General features: G+C 37.0%; 1 protein-coding gene across 2 annotated transcripts in view; it reads left to right on the forward strand.

Moving 5' to 3' along the window:
* The window catches only part of asic4a (acid-sensing (proton-gated) ion channel family member 4a), a 101,633-nt gene that overhangs the window by 80,304 nt on the left and 6,749 nt on the right, over positions 1–14,580 (forward strand). For both annotated transcript variants that reach the window (XM_077728631.1, XM_077728630.1), the window contains 3 exons: positions 11,317–11,461; positions 11,996–12,123; positions 12,255–12,408. In XM_077728631.1, coding sequence (XP_077584757.1) covers positions 11,317–11,461; positions 11,996–12,123; positions 12,255–12,408 — 427 coding nt within the window. The remainder of the gene's footprint in view (positions 1–11,316; positions 11,462–11,995; positions 12,124–12,254; positions 12,409–14,580) is intronic.

Genomic DNA, 14,580 nt, shown 5'->3' on the forward strand with positions numbered 1-14,580 from the left:
ACTTAACTCGGAATAAAGTTTTTTAATTTTACATTAAGATGCAAATTATTTTCAAAGTTTGCATATCATACTAACATCAAGAAAATGTATATAAAAGCCTAATGTCAGTGGGTTGTCTTTATTAAAAGTGCTCTGATTTCCCCAGTTTTCACATAGCACTGATACGCAGTTAGTACTATTTAATTCTATAATCTTAACATTCTCAGCTAATTTGTGGATTTAACATTCTAGTGGCTGTGTTTGTGGCTTATAATGAGTCGCTTGGATGCACAAGATTATTTCTACTGCCACAACCTCACACACTCTTTGCTTGTAGTATAAAAGCACCATTAGTGTTGTGTCCCGGTGCAGAAAACTGTCCGTGATACTAAAGCAGCTGCTAATGGCTCCCTTCTGCAGCTCTAAACTGTCGACTGTTGGCAGGCATACAAGTGACCACATATCATTTTTTTTTTTGCGTTTTATTTTTTTTCTTAGTGAGAGAAGCTTTGAAAAAACAAAAGGTAATAAAGGTACCACCATTGGTAGACAGCCCCTCTTTAGAGCTGGAAGTGTCAATCATATCGTTGATGTGATGCACATTGGAGGTGTGGTTTCCTTTGAAGGGGAAATTTTGCTGGCCAACTGTATTAATATCACATAAAAATGTGAAAAATTGGATAGTAAAACACTTTTTTGTGTTTCTTTTCCTGTTGCTAAAACTTTGTATTGTAAAAATAGGTGACTGGAGTTTTAAATTAGAAGATTTTCAACATTTTTCATAGTATTTATTGTTTTAGAAAAATAGTGATGTGCATTTTTTTTCAACAAGCAGTGATGATGTGTTAAACAGCTTTGAGAGGAAAGTCCCAAATGGATTTATTGAACCAATTGTACAACTTGAAATAATTAGGGTCTCCCGAGGTTAAATCATAACACTTGTACTGCTGTTCTCTTGATCTCTCCTACAAGATCAATTTATTTCAAGAGCTTTGTTAAGCATCCATTAATTCCTCCCTTTACTTACATGCTCTTCTTGCAATTTAGTATCATGACTAAGAAGGTGCGTAAATTGCAGTCAATTTAGGAGCGTTTTCAACAGAAGCTTTTCCTTCTCAATTGCTTATTTTTTACAAAATTTTAAAATATAATATATTACATAAAACATTTACAGAAATGTTGTCTCCATGCCTAAAAGTTGGCTGCAGCAGTCAAAACTCCAAACAGCTTGGTGAACAATAGTAAAAAGATCCAAAGTAGGATTGATGGATAGTCCCTTCTAACTTTTCTTACTATTTGGTTTCATCTGTTTAAAAAAAACAAAACAAAGAAATGACCCTTCAAAAAGTAAGGAAGTTGGTATTTTGGAGCATGCTGGAGGAAGACAAGCTTTCTTTGGTAATCCTTCACTGTTGCTTTTTCTCCGACTTTTGTGAGCACCAAAGCAACCCTTCACACATCAATACAACGTTTCTATCCCCTTTGGGTAGGTTGACTTGATGACTTTCCATCTCACTATGAGGGCTTGCTAGCTGAGATGGAAGTGCCATGAGAATACCCTGACATTGATTTCTTCATTTCACTGTGCTCACTGATGTATTGACTGCAATGTTGATCAGGCCAAGTGAAGTTAAGAGACAACGGATAGAAATTCAACAACCGAAAAGTCACAGGCTATCAACAGTGGGATTAAATGGCTGATGTTGCCGTGTGGACAAAATAGTCTGATCTTTTAAGGCATAAGCGATAAATGAAGTTTATCGAGTCCGTTTATATATATATTTTTTTACGGTAATAAAATTTCACTCAAATAAGAAATATTGACTTTGCTACCTATGTAAAATAAGGTAATTTTTAAAGTCCATGTTTGTTTTGCATTTTAAAAACAATCAAATAGGTAAAAGAAAAACAATAAAATAGCATTTATTTTTTATTAATAAATAATGATAATTATCATAAGTATGGTACTTATAATAAGTTAACAGTTTTTAAATAACTTCATATTAAATTTATAAAGCGAACTAATAGAACTTTTTCTAGTTTGTTTTCCCTTTAAAAAGAAACTAATTAAACAATACTATTGCTAAATAAATAAGAAGAAATTGCCTATTCAGAAGCTCAAAAAACAGGAACCGGCCATAAATATATATTTATTTGACTATGTGCTCAGACACTAGAGTTTGTTCAGACAGTTAGCAAAATCAGCTTTGGTTTGGCGAAACTTCAGACCGTTACCTTCACACCTCTAAAACTGTTACATCTAAACCGTGGAATTTTTTAGTCATTAGCACATGTTAATGAGGAACCCTGCACGCAATCTCCATAGCCAGCAGTTGTCTGATGTCTACTGAGGTGTATTTTTCTTGTCGCCATATCTTTCTGCTTGTTGTTACAGCGTGCTTCCAATAAAATAAACATGCTCCGTTCCTGACATCTGTCGAGGCAAATTATAAATCTCTGGAAGAGTTGCGGAAAGCACACTTAGTCTTTAGAGTAAAGCTTTTGTTGTAATAAGTCATGTGTTATGATTTACTTGGAGAACATTGGCTCGTATAAGAAGAACAAGCTCGAGGAAGCAGAACGGAACACCTGCGAGCTCCATGACAACTTAAAGAGGAAAACTAAACCCCCCCTTATTATGAGAATGAAAATACACGACACCGTTAAGAGTTTAAAGAGGAAATCTTAAGGGGAAATGTACTTTTTATTTACCCTTATAAAAATGCAAATATTTCTTTGAAAGATCCGTCAGAGATGACAAACGTTCAGCAGTGTAATTTGGTGCCTTTACCAGATTTTAATGACCGCGGAATGGTCACGAAAAGCATTCCATTCGTCTGTCAAAAGCCGTAGAATTGCAATAGATGTCCAAATGGAAAGCAGCCGCCATCTCAGCAGCTCAACACAAGGTCAAATTTAAGGCTCGCAACTCTGAAATGGATTTGACAGAGATTCATTTAAACGGAGCAAAGCACACGTTACAAATCCAAGCTGGCTGATGTTCTTTAACATTTTAAAGGCAAATCAAAAATGCAGCCGTGACAGCATGAAAATAAACACATCCATCTCTTTTTCTTACTAGCGTCAAAACACGTACAAACATTCAGCGGAATTTGAATCAGTAAACAACAACAACAAAAACTTGTCTATTAAATCTTAAATGTACTTATTGTTAACATACAAATGAAGTACCTTAAAGCTGCAACACACTTTCTGCATTGCAAAAATCTCAATGCATGCCACTAGCAGAAAAACGTGTATTTACAATATAAAGTATTTCTCACCTAAATTGTATCAGTTTTTGACACTGTTGCATTGCCACCTCACTTAATCTACCGCTTCCATTTGTCAAGTATCTTCAATGACAGCCTTAGTTGTATTGTATTTTGAAAATAGGGATAGAGAAAAGCATTGTTTAAAGCGTTTATGCATATCTCACATTTAGGAACTACAATTCCATTTTTATTCAGATTTTGGGCTACTGGTGGCCATGTTTCCCACTTCAAATGCATTGGATGTCTATCGTTATCAATAGTAGCCAGTAAGATAAGAAATGTGGTCATTCATACAAATTTGAGCTTACAGAAAGACCACCATAGGAGGTTTTAAATTTCGTTTAGATCTCTGTGTCTTCTTTAAATATACACATGCTTTTGATGTGTGCAGTGGGTGTCATTAGTCCAAATAGGTTCTATTTAACCTTCGACCAAACAGCCGTGGAATTTGGCGACGTCTAGATCTGTTTAATGCTCTGTGAGAGATGGGCTTAAGCTCTAAACAGGCTTTTAAGCATCCATTCGCCGCGACTGAAAAAAAACAAAGAGGCTCAAGTCCCTGTCCTCATGAATCTTCGATGTGTTCCAGAAAAAAAATGTTATTTCTGAAAAGGAAACATCGAGATAAGTAAGGTTGTCAGCAGTTACAGCATGTGTGTGCACTTATTGCACCATCTTGTGAATGAAGCAAGTGTTGCAAGTTGATGGACAACTTGGAACGAATAAATGTTCACCATGTACCGGAGTTGGCTTTTTGAAATGAATCACTTATCATTTAAAGCAGGAAAGGCCGGTTTTGTCCAACAAATTTTTCCATAGCCCGCTTTCAGGAAAATCTAAAGATGCCAAGGCTAACCAAAAAAGAGCAACTTTTTTAAATGTATTTTTAAGTATTAACTCCTTGATCGCCATTGATTGCAATAGTCCATTAATCAAAATCTTCAAATTATGATGATTCAATGCCAGAACTTGTTCAGTGATGACAAAGATGTAAAGTAAATCACAACCGCGATAGTTCTTTATGTATTTGTTAAATTAATGAAAATAATTGGAAATAATGGAGAGGCACTGTAACCACCAGAAATCCATTGTGAATGATGTCCTTGTGGGAACCTGTAAGAATCTAAAGTTTATTATATGCAACAGATATATGATACCTCAAACCACCTCCACTGTTTGGAGACAGCTGTTCTAGTTTGACATAGACATATGGAGAAAGAGATGACAAATGAATGATTGATTGGTATGTGGGATGGCCACACCTGGCAACAACATCCCTACTCTTTGTTCAGGACCCTCTGAGGCGTAAATGGGAGCACTCATCGCCTAATAATTAGAGGGAAAAGGGGACAGCCTGTAGAAAAGACAGCTGACAGCTTGACTGTCTGAGTACATTGCTTGCTGACGCACTATATTTACATAGTGAAAAGGCGTACATGTGAAATGGGAATGTGCCTGTGCATATCATGCTTTTACAAAACTTGTAGTTAAAAAAAATCCTGTACAAAAGTTGTTATACGGCCTACACAATTGGAAATTATCCAAAAAGTACAGGGAAAAACGTATAAATTGACAGGTACGGTTACACTCCATGTTAGCCGTTGTACTGTGAACCAAACCACATTTTCCATAATGCTTCTGATTACGGAAATCTTATTTTAGTTTTGGGCAGGTGTGATTATGCCTACAGATTCATCTCATCAGTGAATTGAACATATATGTTTCTAGAATGTGGAAGTATTGAGTCAATACTCAAACTCTGAACACATACTAATCAAATGTCCAGCATGTTGATTTTGAAATTCAAGTTCGTTTATCGGGTAAATATGCAAAACATTGCTACTTAACTCAAGTCCGCATTCAATATTATTTATGCACGCCTGTATATCTCTCATACCCCTAAGGCTCTCCACATGTTGTACTGATAAATGCGAAGCACAGATAGCATATCAACTACTCCACTCCAGACATTTCATCCCCATTTAGACATTATGTGGCCACGTTCCAACAGAGCTGTTTCGGCCCCGAAAAGTCATGAAAAAACAACCGATTAGATGTCTTGGTTCTGAAGGGAAAAAAAATAAAAAGGATGCTGTGGGAACCGTGTAATGTTTTTTAAAATATTGTCAGTGAGTGCCACAGTAGATGCGGTGAGTTATTGCAACCTTAGAAAATGAAATCCTGCGTAAATGACCGAGGTTGCTTGATTAAACGCGAATATGAGACTGACCGTGGACAAAGAAAGTCAGACAGTAGACAAGTGCATAAAGAAGGATGATTCAGCTGCAGGTTTCTCCTCGTTGCCCATCTCCTGACAGACTCATCAAACAGCGAAGGGCAAGTTGAGGTGAAGCTTAAAAAGGCAAACAGCCATTTCTCAGCTATGGTAATGTGTTCTTTGCTTTCTTTAGAGACATTTGTTGAAACATTCCGTGTCAATGTACTTCACCCATACCTCTTCAGTACCATCGTCTGAAGCTGTGGTGAGGAATAAACAGTCATCCTCCACCTGAAATAGCACAGGACGATAAATAATGACAGTTTACACCAAGCTGCAGTTTGAGTCTGGATATAGTGAGCTATAAACGTGGACAAAACTATTGGAAAAGGACATTATGACTTTTTGTGAGTTGAGATCATGCTCACTGAGAAAAGTAATCCCATAATTGTTGGACTTAAAGTCTTACTTCCCCTTCAATTAAAAATTCAATAATGATAAAGGTGAATAATTATGAATTAATTATTTTAATTCCTTCTTTTTTTTGTTTCTCTTTTGCCCGAAGTCAGCAGGTGTTGAAAATAGATGGATTCATTATTTTTCATCTGAAATGTAACATTCAGAAGGATATTTGTATTGTAGTTTGTTGTTAATATTCTGTTTTAATGTTTTTAACAGTACAATCATACCTAGAAATTCAAATTAGTTTGCCACTTTGAGTTCGAATGGATTGGACATCTACCTTTGCCAATTGCAGCTATTTTTTAAATGAAATTAATAATTATTATGCACTGGCAGTGTTTCATGGACTATTTACACGTGAAAACACATGAAGCTCATTAGCATGTAAAGATCAATACATTATTAACCACATAGAAAACATTTTTATTCTAAAAATTACAGTTAACTAGTATTTTGGGACACCATTGTGTGTACCAATCTAATTCCCATGTGAAGTCGGGAAAGTAATTCTTTCTACGTGCATTAGTGATAACCACTAACTCAATCAATATGAATATATGGCATCTACTTAAAATTCTGAATGTAGCAATTTTTTGGAATGATAAATTAGGCATCCAAATGTCAGTGGAGAGCCAAATAAATCATCTCTAATCCCGTTATGAGCTCCAAATCACATTTAGAACGCCGGTGGGGTTGTGGCCTTGAATTTAGTACTCACCAAAAGCTCTCACTCGTCCCTGAGAGTTGTATATATGGAAGTTCTATTTGTGAGTCTGAGTATTGTGCTGGAGAGGCTGGTCCATTTCAAACTTGTTCTTCAAAAGCATCTATCACGGATCCATTAGATGAGTAATGCTTGGTTGAGTGGCAGTAAAATGGTAACGCTAGCCTTTGAAGAGAGAGGGAGACTTTGACTTTGACTTGAATCCTCAACTTATTTTTGATGGAGGAAACCCGAAAAAGAGGCATAGGATGAGTCACAGCTCACCACAAAGTTGAGTGAAACAAACCCCTCAGGATGCCAACAGAGTCCATTTTAATCTATGCCATGCTGGATCTAAATGTATGCGCAAACAACTTCAAACGGTCAAGTCGGTACTCTACCGTTTTATGAAAACCTCCCTCAGAGTGAACGCTGAAGCGCGCCAAATTCATCATGCTGAATGATCATCCTATTAATCAGGGAGTCTCGGTGGAATTCTGCTAATGTTGTCTCATTCATTTGCATTTGTCATGACTATTTGGGGAAATGATCACATTTATCAAGCGTGTTATTCCGCCCAGCAGTGGAATGATGACAAATCGCTAATTGCAAATGATAAAGCCCGCTCGGATGGTTCTGTGAGAAAGTAGTGGTGAGATTGAAACGCTCAGCTGTGCAATGATCTATGGTATGTGAGTCCACAATCACGAGTGAGTGGCAACGCCGAAATTGTAGTTAACGTCCAGTCTGCTCGGCTCAAATTTGTCAATTAGGCAAAGTTGGCGCTGTCTTGAGGCCAACTGCTTGATCCCTCCGGAGAGACAACAGTCTGCTAATGGAGGTCACAATAGATTTGTGTTTACGAGCCACGTCATGTGGTTACGGTGCATGAAGCCACGATAGAAATAATCGTCTTGACTTTTGACGAAGGATTATCTGAATCCAGTTTAATCACGGTGGGGGGTACGATTTAAAAGCGCCGTATCAAAGGGAACAACCGCTTTCTAAGAGGCTGGAAGACGGGGGAGATTTTATTCCAACAAATTGCATCTTTAACTCATTCACTGCCACTGCCAGCTATCTAATCCATTTGGACTCGAAGAGGTTGGCAACAAATAACTGCTACCAACCTTCCCAGTCAATTTGAATTGAACATATATACCGTGTTTTTCTCACTATAAGGTGTACCTTCAATTAACGGCCAATCTTAAAATGTGTTTCATATGTAAGGCACACTGGATTATAAAGGGCAGTAGTAGCAGTAGTAGTTGTTGTGGTGATGGCAATAGTAGTGGTGGTAGTAGTAGTAGTAGTAGCAGCAGTAGTGGTAATAATAGCAGTAGTAGGGGTCAATGGGTGTTTTAATCTAATTATTTTAAAATATGCTGCATTTTGCCATCTGTATTATTCAGCTGAATGTCGTGCATGTACACCAAGATCTACTTTCCTGATGTTGAGTACAGACACATTAAAAAATCACATGTATAAATTATGAATTCCTTGTACAAACGAACGTTTGAATTTTTTAGTACACAATGTAAGACAACAGCATCCTCCTTATGGTTTACAGAATTGTATTTTTTTCCTCCAAGCCTAATTGTTTGCTGTTCCAGTAAGATCTAGTCATCTTTTAGGAACAGTATGTGAAAGTGAATTCTTGTTTGATTGGTTATTATTCCCATTTTTTGTTTCAATTGTACAAGTCAGTCACTTGTTCTTCTTGAAGGATCAGGAAAAAAACAGTCCATTTATTTTTGAAGATGGATTTAAAAGCTGTGGGGAAAAGCACTGTAAGCGTTTCAGAAAAAATCTCAAATGGGCAAGAAAATAGGAAATCATTACCATTGTCTCAGGGGGGAGTGTTGTGAATACCCCAATGTCCTCCAGTGCTGAGCACAGACTGCAGGTTATGTGTCTATGCTGCTTTTTAGCATTTCCAAAGCGAAATCCTCCTTCACCTCTTGTTGCCCGTTCCATCAGAGGAAGTCCCCCTGCCGGGTTTAAGTGTGTCAATGAACGGTTGAGAGGATCAGTGATAAGTGAAGCTTAGCTCCTCGGCTGTTCTGCAACAGCCAAATGGAGATTAAACCATTTCAAGCTCGCAGCACATGTCAGTCAGGCACTTATTTCAACTCAGGGGGTTCCCAACCTTACTTCTAAATTGTGCTTTCTAAAAGTGAACAAAAAACAAAACAATAAATTACAAAAAGAATATTACAATGAGAAATTGCAGCTCTTAAATCACATTTTATTGGAAAATTATTCATCTCGATTTGGTAAAAGTTACAGAGAAATATCCCAAAGGATGAAAAAAGAAATAATTATTCTCTATATGCTTATGAAGCAAATTCAATATGACAACTTCAATTCTAATTTTTGCTCTCACCTTAATTGTGTTTCACATTGTGTTGTAGCATTACAATATATTTTCAGAGAGACGATAACTCGTACAATTTTACGTACAAAAGTATTTGTGTTGTTTAAATATTTTATCTTTGAAATATCTTGTGCTTTATATGCGTGCAGGAAAAATAATAACTTAACTGTATGTGTGGAATAGCCTGCATTAATTAGATTGTGGAGGCATGCAAGGGAGAGGAAAGCAGTCAATCTGTCAAAGCGATTGTTCTTTCTGTTCCGAACAAAAGTTCAAGGCGACTGCTTGACACAGAAGCATCTGATTGGTTTGGTCAGTAAAATTAGCCAATAAGCTTTCAGTGTGGGCGGGCTACGATTTACTGTCTTCGACCCTCAGGGAAGTTAACACTGGTCCCAGTCAGGCAGTTTCCGAGATGAGGTGGTGTTATAAGGTCGATAAACATCTCCCTGAAATTAGTTGTTGGAACTTGGCATGTCCACTGACTTATTGTCGACACTGCAGTTCTTGTGATTGTGTAATTGTTTGAAGTAAGAAGTACGAATGTGCTTGTTCAGTAACAAAAATTAATCAGATGATCTCCTTGAAAGATTCATTTTTTGTCGAAAGTTACGTACAATCTTGCGCTTTTGCGCAAATGCCAAAAAATTACATATTGAAGAAAATGACATGCTCTAGGAATTCTAGAAGTACATAAAAGTATATATATATATATATATATATATATATATATATACTGTATAATAAAACTACCTGTGCAAATGTATTTTAAGTCTATCATTGTGCCGAATGGTTATTTGAGTCACATTCAAAGGATTCGTTTTCTCTGAATGCAAACATTTGCTCTCATCCTTTCAACAAACAGTGCACAGTCTGCACAAAGTAATTATGGCATGAAATACATTTCTTTTTTCAAAAGCCCTGTTACACATCTCATATTTTTTTCTCTAATCACAGTTGTGAATGCACCCAGGCAAGGAGTGAACCCTGCAACCCTTCCAGATTTGTTGTTAAAAGTAAATGTGCTGGTGTATATTGTATGAAAGAGTTTTTGATGGTTTTGCAAAGAGCCTCCATTTATAGTCAGCACGCTCATTTGGTTGGACTGTTTGATCTTAAAGTCAGAATGTTGCCGCCCATGTTCAAAAATCATCAGCTTAGCCCTTTAATATGTCAGTTGGATTCCCTATTTGTGTCTCTGGGGTCTTGTTTGTTGACTTCCATAGCCAATCTATTTCCTCTACTCGAACATTTTCATTTGCGGCCACCCAACGTTTCGCTCAGTAAATGAATCCAATGGATTTAGTTGACTGTGGTAAGTAAGAACAAGAGTATGTATTGAAACTTCCTTGTTTAACTACCACTGGAAATTGCAATGAAGTGTGAAGAATGCTTTCATTTAAACTAAAACAATACATCCATACTTTTTACGGCACTGTTGCCAACCAAAAATTGCAGCTTGGGGATTTACAAATATAATGTCTTAAAAATATTTTCAAGAGTAGGTCTTTGGTTTTAAAATCAGGGTCGAGGGAAAACAAGAGTGCTTGTAAATTGACGCAAATACTTGGTTCTCATGTGATCCATCCACACATGATTACTTTCAAGGTTTTATTGTACATTTAATTTTAGTTTTATACATGATGAATTTGAGCAAATGGAGTTTTGAAATTCAATCAGTCCCACATTCCATATTTCATCGTGCCAGCATTGTGATTAAACAGAAATGAAGTTCTGGAAGTGGATCACAATTCCTTCCTTTTAAGATGAGGTGTACCAATGAGAAGTGACACCTAAGTTCTTTATGATCCTACAGTTACACCCTCATTTCTGTCAGGAAACACAAGTGCAAGGTTCTGGCAAGCTTTCAAAACATAGATGGAGTGAGAAATGTACTGCAAGTGAGCAAGGTGACATCAGTTTTATTTTATTGTTATTTGCTGACATTACAGTTTGAAGGGGACATGAGTTTACCTGATTGCTTTTGCTCCAATTTACTGCCATGTTTTTACCATCTCCTTGGAATCAAAAGTCCTACATGTTCCCTATCGTAACATAACACAGCTTTCTGAAATCAAAAGCCATGGTGTACAACAATAACAGCTGCCAGTCCAATTAAAACAAAGCAATATTAAACTGTAGTAGAGAAACATACTGATTGTGTTCCAATGTTTATGAGTTTAGTCACTCAGAAGCAAACTTATTTTTGTTCTACACTAATTTCAATGTGACTCAAGTTCAAATCTGTCACAGGAAATGCCTTGAATTTTTCAAGCAGATGATGGATTGTGTTTTTCTCCAGGTTTACACCAGATATGGCAAATGTTACACCTTTAATGGAAACAAGACCACATCCAGAAAAACCAAGCAAGGCGGAATGGGAAATGGGCTTGAGATCATGCTGGATATTCAACAGGATGAATATTTGCCAATATGGAGAGAAACAAGTAAGCCAACAAACATTTTGAGTCCAATACAATCCCTTATGTTACTCAGCTCCAGCATGAATTTACATAAAATAATCATATGCATCATTTTTGGCAGAGTTGTACTTCCATCCTTTGTAGCTTGGAAGTTGTCATCTCATGAGAAAACGATGCCAAACTAGTAAATGTCAACCCTTGGAATACAAAACAAAATTGTGTCATGTATTGTATGTCATGCAGAAGTCACCGTACGTAGTTTTTGTACTTTTGCAGCTATTTTAAATAACTCGAAAAGACAAAAGTTCTTAGAATAGATGTCGGCGGGGAACTGAAGTCCCCTAACAAGGAGTAGTTTAACAGAGAAAGAGTAAATCTTTTAACGTAAGGCTTCACTTGATGTTTACTGTCAAAATGAACATAAAAAAGATCATCACGATACATGTTACTAGCTCAATGTGCAGATGGATTTGGCAAAAAAAATACTACTTTGTGTATGATGGGTTGACATATCTTTTGTCATCTGAGTTTCCGTTGTGACTGTGTTTCATTTTGAAGATGAGACATCCCTGGAGGCTGGAATCCGAGTTCAAATCCACAGTCAAGATGAGCCTCCCTACATCCACCAGCTCGGTTTCGGTGTCTCTCCCGGCTTCCAGACCTTTGTTTCATGTCAAGAGCAAAGGGTACGTCTTTATCATCATCATCATCATCATCACAATGCAGCTTCCTCGAGTCTCACCGTGACTAACTTACTGCTTCCATCCTTATTTATTCAACTTTGCTGTCTACCTGGCTAATAAATCTTTATGTTTAGCTGACCTACCTGCCACATCCCTGGGGGAACTGCCGCTCCAGTAGCAAGGAGAAGTTCCCCGGATACGACACGTACAGCATCAGCGCCTGTCGTCTGCTCTGTGAGACCAATGAAGTCGTGCGGGTTTGCAACTGCAGGATGGTGCACATGCCAGGTAAGCTTTGTTTCCGTTCCAATTTGACATAGTATACAGTACATTCATGGTATTTTTGTTCAAAGAATGAAAAGCTCTCTGTTTAGAAACATATTGCTGATTTATTAGGCAGTGTAATCATGCCCAGATGGTCATTCCAAAAAAAATCTCAACAATTTTGCGATTTCTCCTACTTATCAGGATTTACTGCTATGGAATTGGCAACAATTTCAATGCCATTTATCTGCATTACATAGTCAAGTGTATTTTCTGTCCCACCCAGCTTGTCTGTGAATTTGGATATTTAAACTGATGTAAAAACTGGCAGTTCTGTATCACTTCTGAAATGGGATCAGCAGCTTTTCAGTGGGAGATCAACATTAAGGTGACTTTGCAATAGGGTGGCCTTCTATGACCATGAACAGGGGTTGGTGGATAACGTTGAATGACAGCCAGGATGAATTAGGAATTCAATTAGTCTTCAAAGCTTCACATTTGAGTATTCACAGGCAACAGTTTTAATAATCAGTTGGTCCACAGCAGTTTCAAATTTACATGATATTATGAGGCATGTGCAAAATCATCCATTTGCATTTTGGCTCTCTTGAACTCTTGCACCACAGATGTAATTTGCCTTGCCCGACCTTGAGCCGTCTTATAGGGAACGGAATATCTGTGATAGCACTTCTCAGTCAGGTGTCATTCTTGATTTAAATCTCGGTAAATTTCGGAAGCTGTTTCTCGGTTAGGCCATTGTAAATTTGTACCATTTATTACTATGGCTTCCAGTGCAAAACACTTGGCAGTCGGTTAAGCTGTCAGCTGATTTGGATTTTTTTGGGGGGGGATGTTATGAAGAACTCCCAAAGATTCGTTTTCATGGTGGACTGAGCAAGAAATCAATTCAATGCTGCCATGAATTATCGAGCTGTTATTTTATCTTTTACCATTTTTGTTTTGCCTTCTAGTGGCACAATTGGGAGATGCGCCCAACAAATTTTAGCTCCACAAAAGTGTGGGCATTTGAAATAGGATTTTCCAATGTCATACTACATTTTTGATGGAATTATGGACGGAAAATAAGTGAACTTCTTATTTGACAGGCAACAAGAACAAGATGATTTGAATTCGAAAACAGTGTTTGTCATTATTGATTCCCGATTTGTCATTTTCCCTAATCATTCAGGGTATATAAGTGATCCGCCAGGGCTGGAAACACTAAATTAGATGTCTAGACCCGCGCAGCGTGGGTGTCATCAACACTAGTGCAAAGAGTCATGTCATCGAATGTAAACTGTGTTGTTTATATCGAAGGAGCGGCTCGTTCAATTAAAAGTTTACCAAAGAGTTGTTTTGAATCCAAGCAAGCTCGTAAAGAACATGACAACAACATTGAAATTATTAGGTATGACTAGTCTTATTACCATGGTGAGCTTTGTGTGGATTCCAGAAAACTTTCTATTACTTTTATGAATATATTTTAAAATTTAAATAATTGTGGGGATTTTAGGACAATTTCTATGACTTTTATGAATATATTTTAAAATTAAAATCAATGTTACAGTGATTTTTAAATGAGATTTGACTTATGTCAACTACATTTTAAAATATTCTACTATTTATCAAGCTTCATTTAGTTGTTTTTTTGTCAGGGGTTACAAATTGGCATCTTTTCACATAATGCCTCACATAAACATGAGAAGACAAATCGAGAGTTGACAAAGAATAATTGCTCTATTATCTAAAATAACTCAGGCTCATAGCTATTACATTACGTTATGAGAACTGTACCAATAGAAGTGCTGCGTCATTGTTTTTAACAGCAGAAAATCAATTTGGGGCCCAAATTATAAATGGCCACTCTTTGTCATTCCAGGGGAGAAATTGCAAGCACAACTTGAGTTTTAAAAAAATATATATGTATATATATTTCCTTTTAGTTGAAAATAAGACACTGCTGCAAAGAACTTGACGGCAAAAATAAAGATTCCGTAGTGGGGGGAAAAATTGAATGGACAGCTTGTGAGTCACTGGAGAATTTGGAGGAAGCAGCAGCACCACCACTTTGCTTCCCACGGTGATGTATAATCAGGAATTCTATTTATTGAAGATATCAGATGTAATAAATGCGGAAGCTTTGGTAGAGGCTCTGTCGAGGAGCACATATGAGCCAACTGCACTTAAAACGAGTGT

Source organism: Stigmatopora nigra, chromosome 11 (assembly GCF_051989575.1).
Source record: "Stigmatopora nigra isolate UIUO_SnigA chromosome 11, RoL_Snig_1.1, whole genome shotgun sequence".
NCBI classification, from domain to species: Eukaryota; Metazoa; Chordata; class Actinopteri; order Syngnathiformes; family Syngnathidae; genus Stigmatopora; species Stigmatopora nigra.